Here is a 16960-nt window from a genome sequence, read left to right on the forward strand (position 1 = left end):
GAAGCCAGTCCTGATAATTCTGAAGTTAGGGGAGTCAGGGCAAGATTTATAGTGGATGGTGCTTATGATCAGCTCACTCTATGTAAAGATCATTCAGGTCAATGTGAGCAACAGAGTATTGAAGCTGTCAAAACTGTATATAGATGATGAGTGGAAATAGAAAAATGGAGGTAAGATTGTGAGGTGGGAAACAGATCTGTGAGTGATTGAAACAGTATGTCTGAAAATTCACTGATTAATAGTAGTCATACAAGGGCATTTATATTAGTTATTTTATTTATATGTTGCAGTGCTCAGTTGTTTCATTCATGTCCAACTCTTTGCAACTCTAGGACTGTGGTCCACTGGGTTCTTCTGTTCATGGTATTCTCCAGGCAAGCATACTGCAGTAGGTTGCCATGCCCTCCTCTAGGTAGTCTTCTTGACCAAGGGATGGAACCCATGTCTCCTGCATCTCCTGCATTGGCAGGCAGATTCTTTACCCACTGAGCGACCTGGGAAGCCCTTTTCTTGCAATAACGTTATACAATTGGATGCCGTTATTCCAATTTTATGGGTAAAGAATGTGAGACTCACTGCAGTGATATTGCTTGTCCAAGGCAAGTATTAGACTCTGGAGTCGAATTCGGAACCTGCTGTTTCCAAGGTGCTTACATTTCACTAAAATTTTAAATAAACATTATTTGTTAAACAGCTTTAGACTTAAGAAAAATTGTAAAGATAGCACACGGAGTTTTCATAAACTCCATACCCAGTTTCCCTTATTTGTAGCCTCTGTCTAGGATACCACATTACATTTAGACATTTCTTTCTTCTTGATTCTTCTTGGCAGTGACAGTTTCTCAGATTTCCCTTGTTTTCAATGAACTTAAATTTTGAGGAGTACTGATCAGGTAATTGATGATTGCAGCCATGAAATTAAAAGACACTTACTCCTTGGAAGGAAAGTTATGACCAACCTAGATAGCATATTAAAAAGCAGAGACATTGCTTTGCCAACAAAGGTCCGTCTAGTCATGGCTATGGTTTTTCCAGTAGTCATGTATGAGTTGAGAGTTGGACTGTGAAGAAAGCTGAGTGCCGAAGAATTGATGCTTTTGAACTGTGGTGTTGGAGAAGACTCTTGAGAGTCCCTTGGACTGCAAGGAGATCCAACCGGTCCATTCTGAAGGAGATCAGCCCTGGGTGTTCTTTGGAAGGACTGACGCTAAAGCTGAAACTCTAATACTTTGGCCCCCTCATTTGAAGAGTTGATTCATTGGAAAGAGTCAATTGATCCTGGGAGGGATTGAGGGCAGGAGGAGAAGTGGACGACAGAGGATGAGATGGCTAGATGGCATCACTGACTCGATGGACATGAGTTTGGGGGAGCTCCGGGAGTTGGTGATAGACAGGGAGGCCTGGCGTGCTGCAATTCATGGGGTCACGAAGAGTCAAATACGACTGAGTGACTGATCTGAACTGATCAGGTATTTTATAAAACATTCATTGATAGGAAGTAGTCTGATGTTTTCTCATGTTTGGAGTGGTTTATGATTTTGAAGAGGAAGACTATACAAGTGAAATTCTTTATTCATCATACCATATCAAGGGTACGTATACTATCAGCACAAGTAATCACTGTTCACTGTGACACTGATTACCTGGCTGACTGTCAGGTTTCTTTGCTGTAAATTTACTCTTTTTCCTCCTCTCAAACTGTATTCTTTGTAAGAGGGTTATTGCATATACCTTCCATTTCAAGAATGACAAATTACATTCCACCTCTTTGAGAGTACAGTGTCTACATAATTTATTGGATTTCTTTTGCATTAGGGATTTGTCTCTATTAATATTATTGATCATTTGCTTTATCAGTGTGAACTTAAGGATATTTATTTTAAATGCTTAATTATAATCCAATACCACTTTATTTAGCTTGTTGCTCAAAATTTTCTAGCTTTGGGTATTGGGAGTTCTTTCAGATGGCACCTATGTCCCTTTGATATAATATACTCCATTATGATAGAGTTTTCTTTCTTTCTTTTTTTTTTAATACTCCCTTACTTTATCAATGGCACCCCCCTCCAGTACTCTTGCCTGGAAAATCCCATGGACGGAGGAGCCTGGTAGGCTGCAGTCCATGGGATCGCGAAGAGTCGGACACGACTGAGCGACCTCACTTTCACTTTTCACTTTCATGTATTGGAGAAGGAAATGGCAACCCACTCTAGTGTTCTTGCCTGGACAATCCCAGGGATGGTGGGGCCTGGTGGGCTGCCATCTATGGGGTCGCACAGAGTCGGACACGACTGAAGTGACTTAGCAGTAGCAGTACTTTATGGAACCATCAGATGCTCCTGACTTATCTCATCTTTCCAGCTCCAGGCCTATAAATAGTTACTCCTCCAAGGAGCCCTGGTTCCTTCTGTTGGAGAATGGCATTAGAAATCAATATCTGGGACTTCCCTGGTGGTTTAGTGGTTGAGACTCTGAGCTTCCTATGCAGAGGGCACAGGTTTGATCATTGGTTGAGGAACTAAGACTCTTGTTAGGGAACTAAGATCCCACATCTTACACAACATGGGCACAATACAAACAAAACAAGATCTGGATTCCAGTTGTCTGTTTATATGAGTAATTAACCCTCTCAGTTGATGAGATAAATGTATGTGTGTTTGGTTTCCCTGGTGGCTCAGTGGTAAAGAATCGGCCTGTGATGTAGGTAATGCAAATTTGATCCCTAGGCAGAGAAGATCCCCTGGAAAAGGAAATGGCAACCCACTCCAGTATTCTTTCCTGGAGAATCCTATGGACAGAGGTGCCTGGTGGGCTATAGTCCATGGAGTCACAAAAGATTTGGACATGACTTAGTGACTAAGCAACAACAACAACTCATGTGTGTATACTAATCTGTGTGCATGCATGTATGGTTAGTCATTCAGTTGTGTCCCCCTCTAGGTCTCCATAGATTGTAGCCTTCTTGGTTTCATGTCCATGGGATTCTTCAGGCAAGAATATTTGAGCAGGTTGCCATGCCCTCCTCCAGGGTACTTTCCTGACCCAGGGCCTAAACCCAGGTCTCCTGCATTGGCAGGCACATTCTTTACCTCTGAACCACCAGAGAAGCCCTATACCAATCTATGTATGTATGTACATATATGTATACACATACGTGTTTATATACACATATATAAAACCTGTGTCTAAATAACTTCTCTCTAACTTGATTTATTACCATATAGTTACTCCAGCCCTTTCCCCTTTCTTATGTGCAGAAACCACTGCAGTAGTGAGATTCTGGGTTTCCACATCTGTCATCCACTTACATAATTGTTCCATTCCAGTATACACCTATGCTGCTGCTGCTGCTAAGTCGCTTCAGTCGTGTCCGACTCTGTGCGACCCCATAGATGGCAGCCCACCAGGCTCTGCCATCCCTGGGATTCTCCAGGAAAGAACACTTGAGTGGGTTGCCATTTCCTTCTGCAAAGCATTAAAAAGTAAAAAGTGAAAGTGAAGTCGCTCAGTCGTGTCCGTTCTTCGTGACCCCATGGACTGCAGCAAGCATCATAACTGTTAACTCATATTATGGTGGAATGCAACTGTATCAACTTGAGTTCAGTTCAGTCACTCAGTCGTGTCCGACTCTTTGCGACTCCATGAATCGCAGCACACCAGGCTTCCCTGTCCATCACCAACTCCCGGAGTTCACTCAGATTCACGTCCATTGAGTCAGTGATGCCATCCAGCCATCTCATGCTCAGTTGTCCGCTTCTCCTCCTGCCCCCAATCCCTTCCAGCATCAGAGTCTTTTCCAATGAGTCAACTCTTTGCATGAGGTGGCCAAACTACTGGAGTTTCAGCTTTAGCATCATTTCTTCCAAAGAAATCCCAGGGCTGATCTCCTTCAGAATGGACTGGTTGGATCTCCTTGTAGTCCAAGGGACTCTCAAGAGTCTTGTCCAACACCACAGTTCAAACACATCAATTCTTCAGTGCTCAGCTTTCTTCACATTCCAACTCTCACATCCATATGACCACTGGAAAAATCATAGCCTTGACTAGACGGACCTTTGTTGGCAAAGTAATGTCTCTACTTTTGAATATGCTATCTAGGTTGGTCATAACTTTCCTTCCAAAGAGTAAACATCTTTTAATTTCATGGCTGCCATCACCATTTGCAGTGATTTTGGAGCCCCCAAAAATAAAGTCTGACACTGTTTCCCCATGTATTTCCCATGAAGTGATGCAACCGGATGCCATGATCTTCATTTTCTGAATGTTGAGCTTTAATCCAATTTTTTCACTCTCCACTTTCACTTTCATCAAGAGGCTTTTTAGTTCCTCTTCACTTTCTGCCATAAGGGTGGTGTCATCCGCATATCTGAGGTTATTGATATTTCTCCAAGCAATCTTGATTCCAGCTTGTGCTTCTTCCAGTCCAGCGTTTCTCATGATGTACTCTGCATAGAAGTTAAATAAGCAGGGTGACAATATACAACCTTGATGTACTCCTTTTCTTATTTGGAACTAGTCTGTTGTTCCATGTCCACTGTTGCTTCCTGACCTGCATGTAGGTTTCTCAAGAGGCACGTCAGGTTGTCTGGTATTCCCATCTCTTTCAGAATTTCCCACAGTTTATTGTGATCCACACAGTCAAAGGCTTTGGCATAGTCAATAAAGCAGAAATAGATGTTTTTCTGGAACTCTCTTGCTTTTCCCATGATCCAGCGGATGTTGGCGATTTGATCTCTGGTTCCTCTGCCTTTTCTCAAACCAGCTTGAACATCTGTAAGTTCACAGTTCACGTACTGCTGAAGCCTGGCTTGGAGAATTTTGAGCATTACTTTACTAGTGTATGAGATGAGAGCAATTGTGTGGTAGTTTGAGCATTCTTTGGCATTGCTTTTCTTTGGGATTGCAATGAAAACTGACCTTTTCCAGTCCTGTGGCCACTGCTGAGTTTTTCAAATTTGCTGGCATATTAAGTGCAGCACTTTCATGGCATCATCTTTCAGGATTTGAAATAGCTCAACTGGAATTCCATCACCTCCACTTGCTTTTTTCGTAATGATGCTTTGTAAGGCACACTTTACTTCACATTCCATGATGTCTGGCTCTAGGTGAGTGATCACACCATCGTGATTATCTGGGTCACAAAGATCTTTTTTTGTTCAGTTTTTCTGTGTATTCCTGCCACCTCTTCTTAATATCTACTGCTTCTGTTAGATCCATACCATTTCTGCCCTTTATTGAGCCCATCTTTGTGTGAAATGTTCCCTTGGTATCTCTAATTTTCGTCTGAGTTAAATTCACCCATTCCAGTCCATTTTAGTTCACTGATTCCTAGAATGTTGAAGTTCACTCTTGCCATCTCCTATTTGACCACTTCCAATTTGCCTTGATTCATGGACCTGACTTTCCAGGTTCCTATGCAAATATTGCTCTTTACAGCATCGGACCTTGCTTCTACCACCAGTCACCTCCACAACTGGGTATTGTTTTTGCTTTGGCTCCCTCCCTTCATTCTTTCTGGAGTTATTTCTCCACTGATCTCCAGTAGCATATTGGGCACCAATCGACCTGGGGAGTTTCTCTTTAAGTATCCTATCATTTTGCCTTTTTTTAAAATTTTATTTTATTTTTAAACTTTACAATATTGTATTAGTTTTGCCAAATATCAAAATGAGTCTGCCACAGGTATACATTTGTTCCCCATCCTGAACCCTCCTCCCTCGTCCCTCCCCATACCATCCCTCTGGGTTGTCCCAGGGCACCAGCCCCAAGCATCCAGTATCGTGCATCTCATTGTGCCTTTTCATACTGTTCATGGGGTTCTCAAGGCAAGAATACTGAAGTGGTTTGCCATTCCTTTCTCCAGTGGACCACATTGTGTCAGACCTCTCCACCATGCCCGCCTGACTTGCGTTGCCCCATGGGCATGGCCTAGTTTCATTGAGTTAGATAAGGCTGTGGTCCTAGTGTGATTAGATTGACTAGTTTTCTGTGATTATGGTTTCAGTGTGTCTGCCCTCTGATGCCCTCTTGCAACACCTACCATCTTACTTGGGTTTCTCTTACTTTGGACGAGGGGTATCTCCTCACCACCACCCCTCCTGACCTTGAACGTGGAATAGCTCCTCTAGGCCCTCCTGTGCCTGCGCAGCCACCACTCCTTGGATGTGGGGTTGCTCATCTGGGCTGCTGCCCCTGGCCTCGGGCAGCGGGTAGCTCCTCTCAGCCACTTCCCCTGACCTCGGACATGGGGTAACTCCTCTCGGCTGCCGCCCCTAACCTTAGACGTTGGGTAGCTCTTCCCAGCTGCCGCCCCTGACCTTGGACGTGGGGTAGCTCCTCTTGGCTGTTCCTGTGCTGTTGCAGCCTGGCACTCTCGGCTGCTGCCCCTAACCTCGGACATGGTGGTAACTCCTCTTGGCCACTGCCCCTCAGGCATGGGGTCCTCCTGGCTTCTTCCCCTGACCTCAGCCATGAGGGAAGGGCACCTGAGTACAGTAATTATGTACAATTCTTTGCCTTTAATTTTATAGTCTCTACTCATTTCCAGTAATACTAAGTTCACCACTGTTTCCCATTCTTCCTTCAGTGAAGGTGTTCCATTTATTTGAGTACAATTAGATTTTTTTCTCCACAGTCTGCATTCCATCCTGGAATTCCCTTAACCTTCTAACTGATGTCTTTATTTGCATACCTAGATATTTACTCTTTGTAAAGTTTAATACATTTTGAAAAATACATACTCTCACATGTTCACAGTTAAAGTATCCTATGGAATAGTTTCACTGATGGAAAAACTGCTTTTCTTTTAACTTTTCATTGTTTCTTCCTCAGAGTCATACAACCTTAACTTTTCAATCTGACTTCATTCATTTAGAAACAAGCATATAAGATTTATCCATGCTATTTTATGGCTTCCATGAATCAAGGAAAATTGGAAGTGGTCAAACAAGAGACGGCAAGAGTGAATGTCGACATTCTAGGAATCAGCGAACTAAAGTGGACTGGAATGCGTGAATTTAACTCAGATGACCATTCTATGTACTTCTGCGGGCAGGAATCCCTCAGAAGAAATGGAGTAGCCATCATGGTCAACAAAAGAGTCTGAAATGCAGTACTTGGATACAATCTCAAAAATGACAGAATGATCTCTGTTCATGTCCAAGGCAAACCATTCAATAGCACAGTAATCCAAGTCTATGCCCCAACCAGTAATGCTGAAGAAGCTGAATTTGAACGGTTCTACGAAGACCTACAAGACCTTTTAGAACTAACACCCAAAAAAGATGTCCTTTTAATTATAGGGGACTGGAATGCAAAAGTAGGAAGTCAAGAAACACCTGGAGTAACAGGCAAATTTGGCTTGGAATACGGAATGAAGCAGGGCAAAGACTAATAGAGTTTTGCTAAGAAAATGCACTGATCATATCAAACACCCTCTTCCAACAACACAAGAGAAGACTCTACACATGGACATCACCAGATGGTCAACACCAAAATCAGACTGATTATATTCTTTGCAGCCAAGATGGAGAGGCTCTATACAGTAAACAAAAACAAGACCAGGAGCTGACTGTGACTCAGATCATGAACTCCTTATTGCCAAATTCAGACTCAAATTGAAGAAAGTAGGGAAAAGCACTAGACCATACAGGTATGGCCTAAATCATATCCCTTATGATTCTACAGTGAAAGTGAGAAATAGATTTAAGCGCCTAGATCTGAGAGATAGAGTGCCTGATGAACTTTGGAATGATGTTCATGACATTGTACAGGAGACAGGGATCAAGACCATCCCCGTGGAAAAGAAATGCAAAAAGCAAAATGGCTATTTGGGGATGCCTTACAAATAGCTGTGAAAAGAAGAGAAGAGAAAAGCAAAGGAGAAAGGGAAAGATATAAGCATCTGAATGCAGAGTTCCAAAGAATAGCAAGAAGAGATAAGAAAGCCTTCTTCAGCAATCAATGCAAAGAAATAGAAGAAAACAACAAAATGAGAAAGACTAGAGATCACTTCAAGAATATTAGAGATACCAAGGGAACATTTCATGCAAATATGGGCTTGATAAAGGACAGAAATGGTATGGACCTAACAGAAGTAGAAGATATTAAGAAGAGATGGCAAGAATACACAGAAGAACTGTACAAAAAAGATCTTCACGACCCAGATAATCACAAAGGTGTGATCACTGGCCTAGAGGCAGACATCCTGGAATGTGAAGTCAAGTGGGCCTTAGAAAGCATCACTATGAACAAAGCTAGTGGAAGTAATGGAATTCCAGTCGAGCTATTCCAAATACTGAAAGATGATGCCGTGAAAGTGCTGCACTCAATATGCCAGCAAATTTGGAAAACTCAGCAGTGGCCACAGGGCTGGAAAAGGTCAGTTTTCCTTCCAATCGCAAAGAAAGGCAATGCCAAAGAATGCTCAAACTACCACACAATTGCACTCATCTCGCACGCTAGTAAAGTAATGGTCAAAATTCTCCAAGCCAGGCTTCAGCAATACGTGAACTGTGAAATTCCAGATGTTCAAGCTGGTTTTAGAAAAGGCAGGGGAACTAGAGACCAAATTGCCAACATCCGCTGGATCATGGAAAAAGCAAGAGAGTTCCAGAAAAACATCTATTTCTGCTTTATTGACTATGCCAAAGCCTTTGACTGTGTGGATCACAATAAACTGTGGAAAATTCTTCAAGAGATGGGAATACCAGACCACCTGATCTGCCTCTTGAGAAATTTGTATGCAGGTCAGGAAGCAACTGTTAGAACTGGACATGGAATAACAGACTGATTCCAAATAGGAAAAGGAGTACGTCAAGGCTGTATATTGTCACTCTGCTTATTTAACTTCTATGCAGAGTACATCATGAGAAACGCTGGACTAGAAGAAGCACAAGCTGGAGTCAAGATTGCAGGGAGAAATATCAATAATCTCAGATATGCAGATGACACCACCCTTATGGAAGAAAGTGAAGAGAAACTAAAAAGCCTCTTAATGAAAGTGAAAGTGGAGAGTGAAAAAATTGGATTAAAGCTCAACATTCAGAAAACGAAGATCATGGCATCTGGTCCCATCACTTCATGGGAAATAGATGGGGAAACAGTGGAAACAGTGTCAGACTTTATTTTTTGGGGCTCCAAAATCACTGCAGATGGTGACTGCAGCCATGAAAATAAAAGACGCTTACTTCTTGGAAGGAAAGTTATGACCAACCTAGATAGCATATTTAAAAGCAGAGACATTACTTTGCCAACAAACGTTCGTCTAGTCAAGGCTATGATTTTTTCAGTGGTTATGTATGAATGTGAGAGTTGGACTGTGAAGAAGGCTGAGCACCGAAGAATTGATGCGTTGAACTGTGATGCTGGACAAGACTCTTGAGATTCCCTTGGACAGCAAGAAGATCCAACCAGTCCATTCTAAAGGAGATTAGCCCTGGGATTTCTTTGGAAGCAATGATGTTAAAGCTGAAATTCCAGTACTTTGGCCCCCTCATGCGAAGAGTTCACTCATTGGAAAAGACTCTGATGCTGGGAGGGATTGGGGGCAAGAGGAGAAGGGGACGACAGAGGGTGAGATGGCTTGATGGCATCACTGACTCGATGGACGTTAGTCTGAGTGAACTCCGGGAGTTGGTGATGGACAGGGAGGCCTGGTGTGCTGCGATTCATGGTGTTGCAAAGTGTCGGACATGACTGAGTGACTGAACTGAACTGAATTTATTTTTTTCACTAGTTTTTTTTTTTTTTTTTTTTTTTACCACGAATTTATTTTTTTTCATTTGTACAGATGTACCACAGTGTATTTATACATTTACTTAATTGAAGGGCACCTTGGTTGCTTGCAATTTTAGAGACCATGAATAAAGCTGCTATAATCATTTGAATGCAGATTTTTGTGTGGACATATTTTTGGATTAGTTGGGTGTATACCTTAGTTGTACATCCCAGGTTTCACAGTGGTAAAGGATTTGCCTGCCGATGTAGGAGATGCGGGTTTGATCTCCGGGTCAGGAAGATACCTTGGAGGAGGAAATGGCAACCCACTCCATCATTCTTGCCTGAAAAATTCCATGGACAGAGGACCTGCCAGCCTACAGTCCATGGGGTCACAAAGAGTAGGACATGAAAAATGACTATGCAGACATGCACATACCTAGTATTTACACTGCTGGATTGTATGGTAAGATTATATTTAACTTCAGAAGAATCTACCAAGCCATACTCCTAAGTGACTATGCTATTTTTTAATCCCACTGGTAATGAATGAGAGTTTGTATTGCTTCACAAACTTGTCAATTGGTATGTCGAGTATTTTCGTTTGTTTTCAGCCATTCTAAAATGTGTATATTGGTTGTTGTATATTATAATTATCTAATGATAAAAGATGCTGTGATTTTTTCCAGAAGCTTTCTTGCCATCAGTGTTTCTTTGATGAGATGTCTTTACCTTCGTTCATGCCAAGTCACTGCAGTGGTGTCCATTTTAAATTGGGTTATTTGTTTTCTTATTATTGAATTTATGAGTTCTATGTATAATTTGGATTCAAGTCCTTTATTAGACACATTTTTTCAAGTACTATTTCTAAGATTGCTGCTTGACTATTGTCACTCTTAGCCACTTTTACAAAGCAGATTTTTAAAGGAATGAAATACAACTTATTTTTTTTATGAATTATTCTTTTGGTGCTGTGTCTAAAACCTCATTGCCAAATCTAAGATACTCTAGATTTCCCCCAGTGTTTTCTTCTAGATGACTTATGGTTTTGTGTTTTAAGTATATGATACACCTTGAGGTAATTTTTGTGAAAGGGCTTTGTCCCATTTTCTCACCATCAAGTAGGATTTTATTTTCGGCTCTGTGTTACACATTCTCTACAAAACAGAGGAAGTTCCTATACTCAATCTACTGCAGGTTTGTTATTATTATTATGAACGTGTTTTGGGTTTTATCAACCGCTCTTTCTACATAAATTGATGTGATTTCTCTTCATTAGCTTGTTGACATAGTAGATTAAATTGATTTTCTTTTTAGTATTTAAAAAATTAACATGAAAAGTTGTAGTTTTCTAAGAATTTGTCCATTTCTTCCAAGTTGTCCATTTTTTTATTAACAAAATTTAAAGTTAACACTATTGTTAACTGAAGGAAGGAATAGATTACATTTATTTTCACATTTTTAACTCATCCTGCATACCTGGAATAAATTCTCCTTGGTCTTAGTATAAAATTCCCTCTATTGTTTGTTTTGATTTGCTAATATTTTGTTGAGGACCTTTGTACCTATATTTGTGAGTTATACTGATCTGCAGCTTTCTTTTCCTGTAATATGTCTACATAGCTTTCTGTTAGTTAAGGCTGGCTTTACAGAATGAATTAGAAAGTATCTTAACTGTTTCTACTTTCTGGAAACATTGTGGGGAATTGAAGTAATTTCTTTCTGAAATTATCGCTAGAATTCACTATCATTTCAGCAATATTTTAAAAATAACAGTTTAACCTATCAAAACATTTCCCAGGTCACTAGATTTTGAAAAAAAAAAAAAAAAAAAAAGCTTTAAAATGTTTTGCTTTAATTCTATAAATTTTACTATATATATTTAAATGTTTTAATTGATCTTTTTTTTTTCTTTTTTAACTTTACAATATTGTATTGGTTTTGCCATATATCAACATGAATAACATGAATCCTCCACAGGTGTACACGTGTTCCGCATTCTGAACCCTCCTCCCTCCTCCCTCCCTGTACCATCCCTCTGGGTCGTCCCAGTGCACCAGCCTCAAGCATCCAGTATCATGCATTGAACCTGGACTGGTGACTTGTTTCATATATGGTATTATACATGTTATTTAAACAGATAAATAGTAATGTGAGGATAAATGGTAGTGTGAGACTATGAATAATTTTAGGTCATAAAGATTGAAAATATTTTTCTAGTTGGGTATTAATATTATTATTATTGGGGGCATTCAGGGAGCTATAAGATAGATGTATAATACTGCTATCACCCAAAGAAAGTGATTACCCATCGTTTCTTCTTTCAGTGAAATACAGTATTTTGCTTCTTTTCCTCCCTTTTTGTCTATTTCATTTCTCTCTCCTCTGTATTTTCTATCTCTTTTCATGCACATAGAAGAAGACTTGTACAGTTCCCTTCTTCATGTCTGGCTCATTCTTGAGATCCCAGTAGACATGGCTACCCCATTAGGATACTTGAACTAAAAACTGGATTCTCAGAGGAAAGCAAACTAATAGATTTATCCTATAGAAGACTTCTGCTGGCCCTATCAACTGCTTCAGATGCAGGAGAACTCAGTGACACCGTAGTGCATTGTTTGGATGTGCCCAAGTTTACTTATCCAATCGGCTTCCCTGGTGGCTCAGATGGTAAAGCATCTGCCTGCAAGGCGGGAGACCTCGGTTCGATCCCTGGATTGGGAAGATCCCCTGGAGAAGGAAATAACAACCCACTCCAGTACTATTGCCTGAAGAATCCCGTGGATGGAGGAATCTGGTAGGCTACAGCCCACAGGGTTGCAAAGAATCTGACACGACTGAATGATTTCACGTTCACCTACTGAAGAACATCTTGCTTCCTTCTCTGTTAATTTCTTTTTTTTTTTTTTCACCCACTGTATTTTATTTCATTTTTTAATTTTTATTTTTAAATATAAATTTATTTATTTTAATTGGAGGTTAATTACTTTGCAATATTGTATTGGTTTTGCCATACATTAACCTGAATCCGCCACAGGTATACACGTGTTCCCCATTCCGAACCCCCCTCCCTCCACCCACCCGTACCATCTCTTGATGGCTTCTTTCAGCTAAATTTGCACTGTTCCTGTTTCTATTTCTGCAGTTTCATTGGCTACATGGAAGTAGGAAACCAAACTTGTATTTCAGAGTTTACCCTCCTGGGACTCTCAGAGGAAGTATTACTGCAGCCTCTCCTCTTTTGGTTCTTCCTGTTCATGTACCTGGTCACCTTCATTGGGAACCTTCTCATCATCCTGGCCATTATCACTAACTCCCACCTCCACACACCCATGTATTTCTTTCTCTTCAACCTATCTTTTTCAGACATCTGTTTCACCTCTACCACCATCCCAAAGATGCTGTGGAACATCAAGACTCAGAGTCAAGTTATCACCTATGAAGGCTGCATCATACAGATGTATTTTTTCATGCTTTTTGGGATATTAGACAACATCCTCTTGACTGTGATGGCTTATGACCGGTTTGTAGCCATCTGCCACCCATTGCAGTACCTGATCATCATGAATCCTAAGTTTTGTGACCTCCTGCTTCTGACATCCTGGTTAGTGAGTGTCCTCGACTCTCTGTTACATGGCTTAATGATTTTGCGACTCTCTTTTTGCACAAAATTGGAAATTCACCATTTTTTTTGTGAACTTTATGAGGTGATTCAGCTTGCTTGTTCTGATACTTTCCTCAATGACCTGATGATATATTTTGCAAGTGGAGTTCTGGTTATTGTTCCACTCACTGGTATCCTTTTTTCTTACTCTAAGATTGTATCCTCTATTTTGAAAATTTCATCCACAAGGGGCAAGTATAAAGCATTTTCCACATGTGTGTCTCACCTCTCAACTGTCTCCTTGTTCTATGGTACAAGCCTTGGGGTGTATCTTAGCTCTGCCAGCACACAAAACTCCAGGGCAACTGCAGTAGCCTCAGTGATGTACACTGTGGTCACACCCATGCTGAACCCTTTTATCTACAGTCTTAAAAACAAAGACATAAAGCAAGCCCTTAAAACACTCTTCAGTAGAGAAACATTCTTGGTATAAGGGAAATATTTGTCTGAAGATAGAGACTTTTTCATGAGTAACAGTCCTCAAAACCCTAAGAGATCCTAATCATGATTAATATTATCAGTGACCAGAAAGATAATTTGAAATTTAAGTTATTTAAAGAGTTCAATTTCTTTCATTTTTCATATATAGCAATGGTTTCTTCCTGTATTTTCTTTAAAATTTTGATCTCTTAATATATTCTCTGGGTTTAGTGTGGGAAATAGAACCTACTGCATAAGTTTTCACAAGTATAATATGTAATACAGGAAATGTAATGCTTAAAATAATACAGGATTGCTGAAGAAATTGTGCAATGCTTTCTCTACCAGGTGAAAGTAACTGTACTTCATATGATCTTCTGTTGACAAGTCATTTGACATATTGGAGTCTGTACACTAATGGCCAGGGTTTGGGTTAATCCAATTTGTAACTAGATCACATCAACAATAGGAGAAGCAACTTGAGTCACCAACTGATGTAGTTTACAATAATCTTCATCTGCTCTCCTACAATGACTGACAGGTAGATTGTACCCCTGTGAGAGACCAGGGCTCAGAGAACCCAACTTAGTCATGGCCAGATTCCTGAATCACAAAAACTTTAAGATAATTGATATGTGTACTTTGTCTAAGTTTTGTGGGAGAATATGTTATCCACAAAATATTAATAAATAATACAGAGGTATAGAAAACTAGTATAATTCTTATATATTTACATAGGAGACAAAATGACCCAACACTTGGAAAAATCTTGATTATCTCTTGTAAAAGTATATATATATTTACAGGGTAGTGTGCCTGTTTAGTCATTCAGTCATATTTCACTCATTGTAACCCCATGGCCTTTAGTCCTATAAGCTCCCGATTTCATGGAATTTTCCAGGCAAGAATAGTGGAGAGGGTTGCCATTTTCTTCTCCAGGGAATCTTCTTGACCCAGGGATCAAGAAGAATTTGGTCAAGAAGAACTCAAGTCTGTTGTATCTCCTCCAATGGCAGGTGAATTCTTTACCACTGAGCCACCTGGGAAGCCAACATATTTACAGTAGGACTCAGCAATTCTGCTCCTGGGTTTTTATTTGAAGTAAATGAAAGCATCAGTTCAGTTTAGTTCAGTCACTCAGTCGTGTCTGACTCTTTGCAACCCCATGAATCACAGCACGCCAGGCCTCCCTGTCCATCACCAACTCCTGAAATTCACCCAAACTCATGTGCATCGAGTTGGTGATGCCATCTAGCCATCTCATCCTCTGTCGTCCCCTTCTTCTCCTGCCCTCAATCCCTCCCAGCATCAGGGTCTTTTCCAATGAGTCAGCTCTTCACATGAGGTGGCCAAAGTACTGGAGTTTCAGCCTTAGTATCAGTCCTTCCAATGAACACCCAGGACTGATCTCCTTTAGAATGGGCTGGTTGGATCTCCTTGCAGTCCAAGGGACTTTCAAGAGTCTTCTCCAACACCACAGTTCAAACGCATCAATTCTTCGGCACTCAGCTTTCTTCACAGTCCAACTCTCACATCCATACATGACCACTGGAAAAACCATAGCCTTGACTAGTCGGACCTTTGTTGGCAAAGTAATATCTCTGCTTTTTAATATGCTATCTAGGTTGGGCATAACTTTCTTTCCAAGGAATAAGCGACTTTTAATTTCATGGCTGCAATTACACCATCTGCAGTGATTTTGGAGCTCCCCAAAATAAAGTCTAACACTGTTTCCACTGTTTCCCCATCTATTTTTCATGAAGTGAGAGGACCAGATGCCATGTTCTTAGTTTTCTGAATGTTGAGCTTTAAGCCAACTTTTTCACTCTCCTCTTTCACTTTCATTAAGAGTCCATACAAAGACTTAGTCACAAACAATTATAACAATTGATTCATAGTAGACAAAGTGGAAGAAAAACTGAAATATCCACTGATACATAATTATAAAAAAGTTGTAGTATATTCATACAATGAAATCTACTAAGCAATAAAAATAAACCAACTACAGATACAAATGACAATTTAAATGAATTCCAAAATCTATTATGAGTGAATAATGCTAGAAAGTTCCCATAATAGAAGCAATTTCTATGAAGTTATACATAGTCAAAACCAATGTTAAGGTGATTGGAATCAGATCAGTGGTGCCTGTGCCAAAGAAGGGGCTTAGGATATACTGAATATGAAGCATGAGGAACTTTTCAGAGAAGATGGAGATATCATACATCTTTTATGCAAATATTTGTGAGGATGTTGCTTAAAAAAATAGTTTTGAAAGACTTTGTTTCAAGGGTGACAAGTGAAAACAACATACATCCTGAAAGGTCTTCTCTGAGTGGCCAGTCTACCTGTGTCTCAAACAATTTACACTAGAGTAGCTTTGGTTTCCTCTTGATATCAATTTCTAGCACATAATGGAAGATATCATATCTTTCAAGGATTAGCTTAAAGTCTGGAGGAAGTGTAAACTTGGACTCTAGGTAAAACCAACTCTGTACACATGCCTTCAGCTCTCCTTACTGGCCAGGGAGAGATGATTTACATGGATGACATTCTACTATAGGAGACAATTCTTCCTGAAGTATAACTCTGAGAAAACAAAGAAACTTCTCCCAGGGGTCAGAACCAGAATCAGGGCACACAGGATATTATTGCCTTACACTGTATATGATCTCCTCATTTAAGGGCAGAATATGGAAATATACCTTACTCAGAAATTGAAGAACACTTGGGGAATTTGTCTAAGGGATGTTGCTCAGTCATTCATCAAGTGGGTGCTACACATTGCATTAGTCAGCTTGGGATGCTGTAACAAAATACAAGAGATTGGGCAGCTTAAATAACAGAAACTTATTTCTCACATTCTGGATGGTGGGAGTCTGAGATCAGGTGCCAAAACAGTTGGGTTTTGGTGAGAGCACTGTTTCTGGCTTTCACGTGGTTGCCTCCTCACCGTGCCTTCAAATGGCTTTTTCGTGAGAGTGGAAACACACACACACACACACACACACACACACACACCCAGAGAGAGAGATAGAGAGGGAGATGGAGAGAGAGAAGCAAAGAGAAAGAGGAACCACTTTATCTTCTTATAAGGCCACCAAGGGTATTAAATTATGACACTACAGTTATGACTTCATTTAACCTGTTGTTTTGCTG

The 16960-nt window shown here is 40.4% G+C and overlaps 1 protein-coding gene across 1 annotated transcript; it reads left to right on the forward strand.

Annotated features, from left to right (window-relative positions):
- Positions 1-12875: 12875 nt before the first annotated feature.
- On the forward strand, positions 12876-13814 carry LOC113896653 (olfactory receptor 7A17-like). Its single transcript, XM_027548870.1, has one exon. The coding sequence runs from the start codon at positions 12876-12878 to the stop codon at positions 13812-13814; it is 939 nt and encodes a 312-aa protein (XP_027404671.1).
- The last annotated feature ends 3146 nt before the right edge of the window (positions 13815-16960 follow it).

Source organism: Bos indicus x Bos taurus, chromosome 7, assembly GCF_003369695.1.
Source record: "Bos indicus x Bos taurus breed Angus x Brahman F1 hybrid chromosome 7, Bos_hybrid_MaternalHap_v2.0, whole genome shotgun sequence".
In the NCBI taxonomy this organism is placed as follows: domain Eukaryota; kingdom Metazoa; phylum Chordata; class Mammalia; order Artiodactyla; family Bovidae; genus Bos; species Bos indicus x Bos taurus.

What these genes read in the sequence shown, in the direction of transcription:
- LOC113896653 (XM_027548870.1), top strand. Translation starts at nt 12,876, where the DNA reads ATGGAAGTAGGAAACCAAACTTGTATTTCAGAGTTTACCCTCCTGGGA.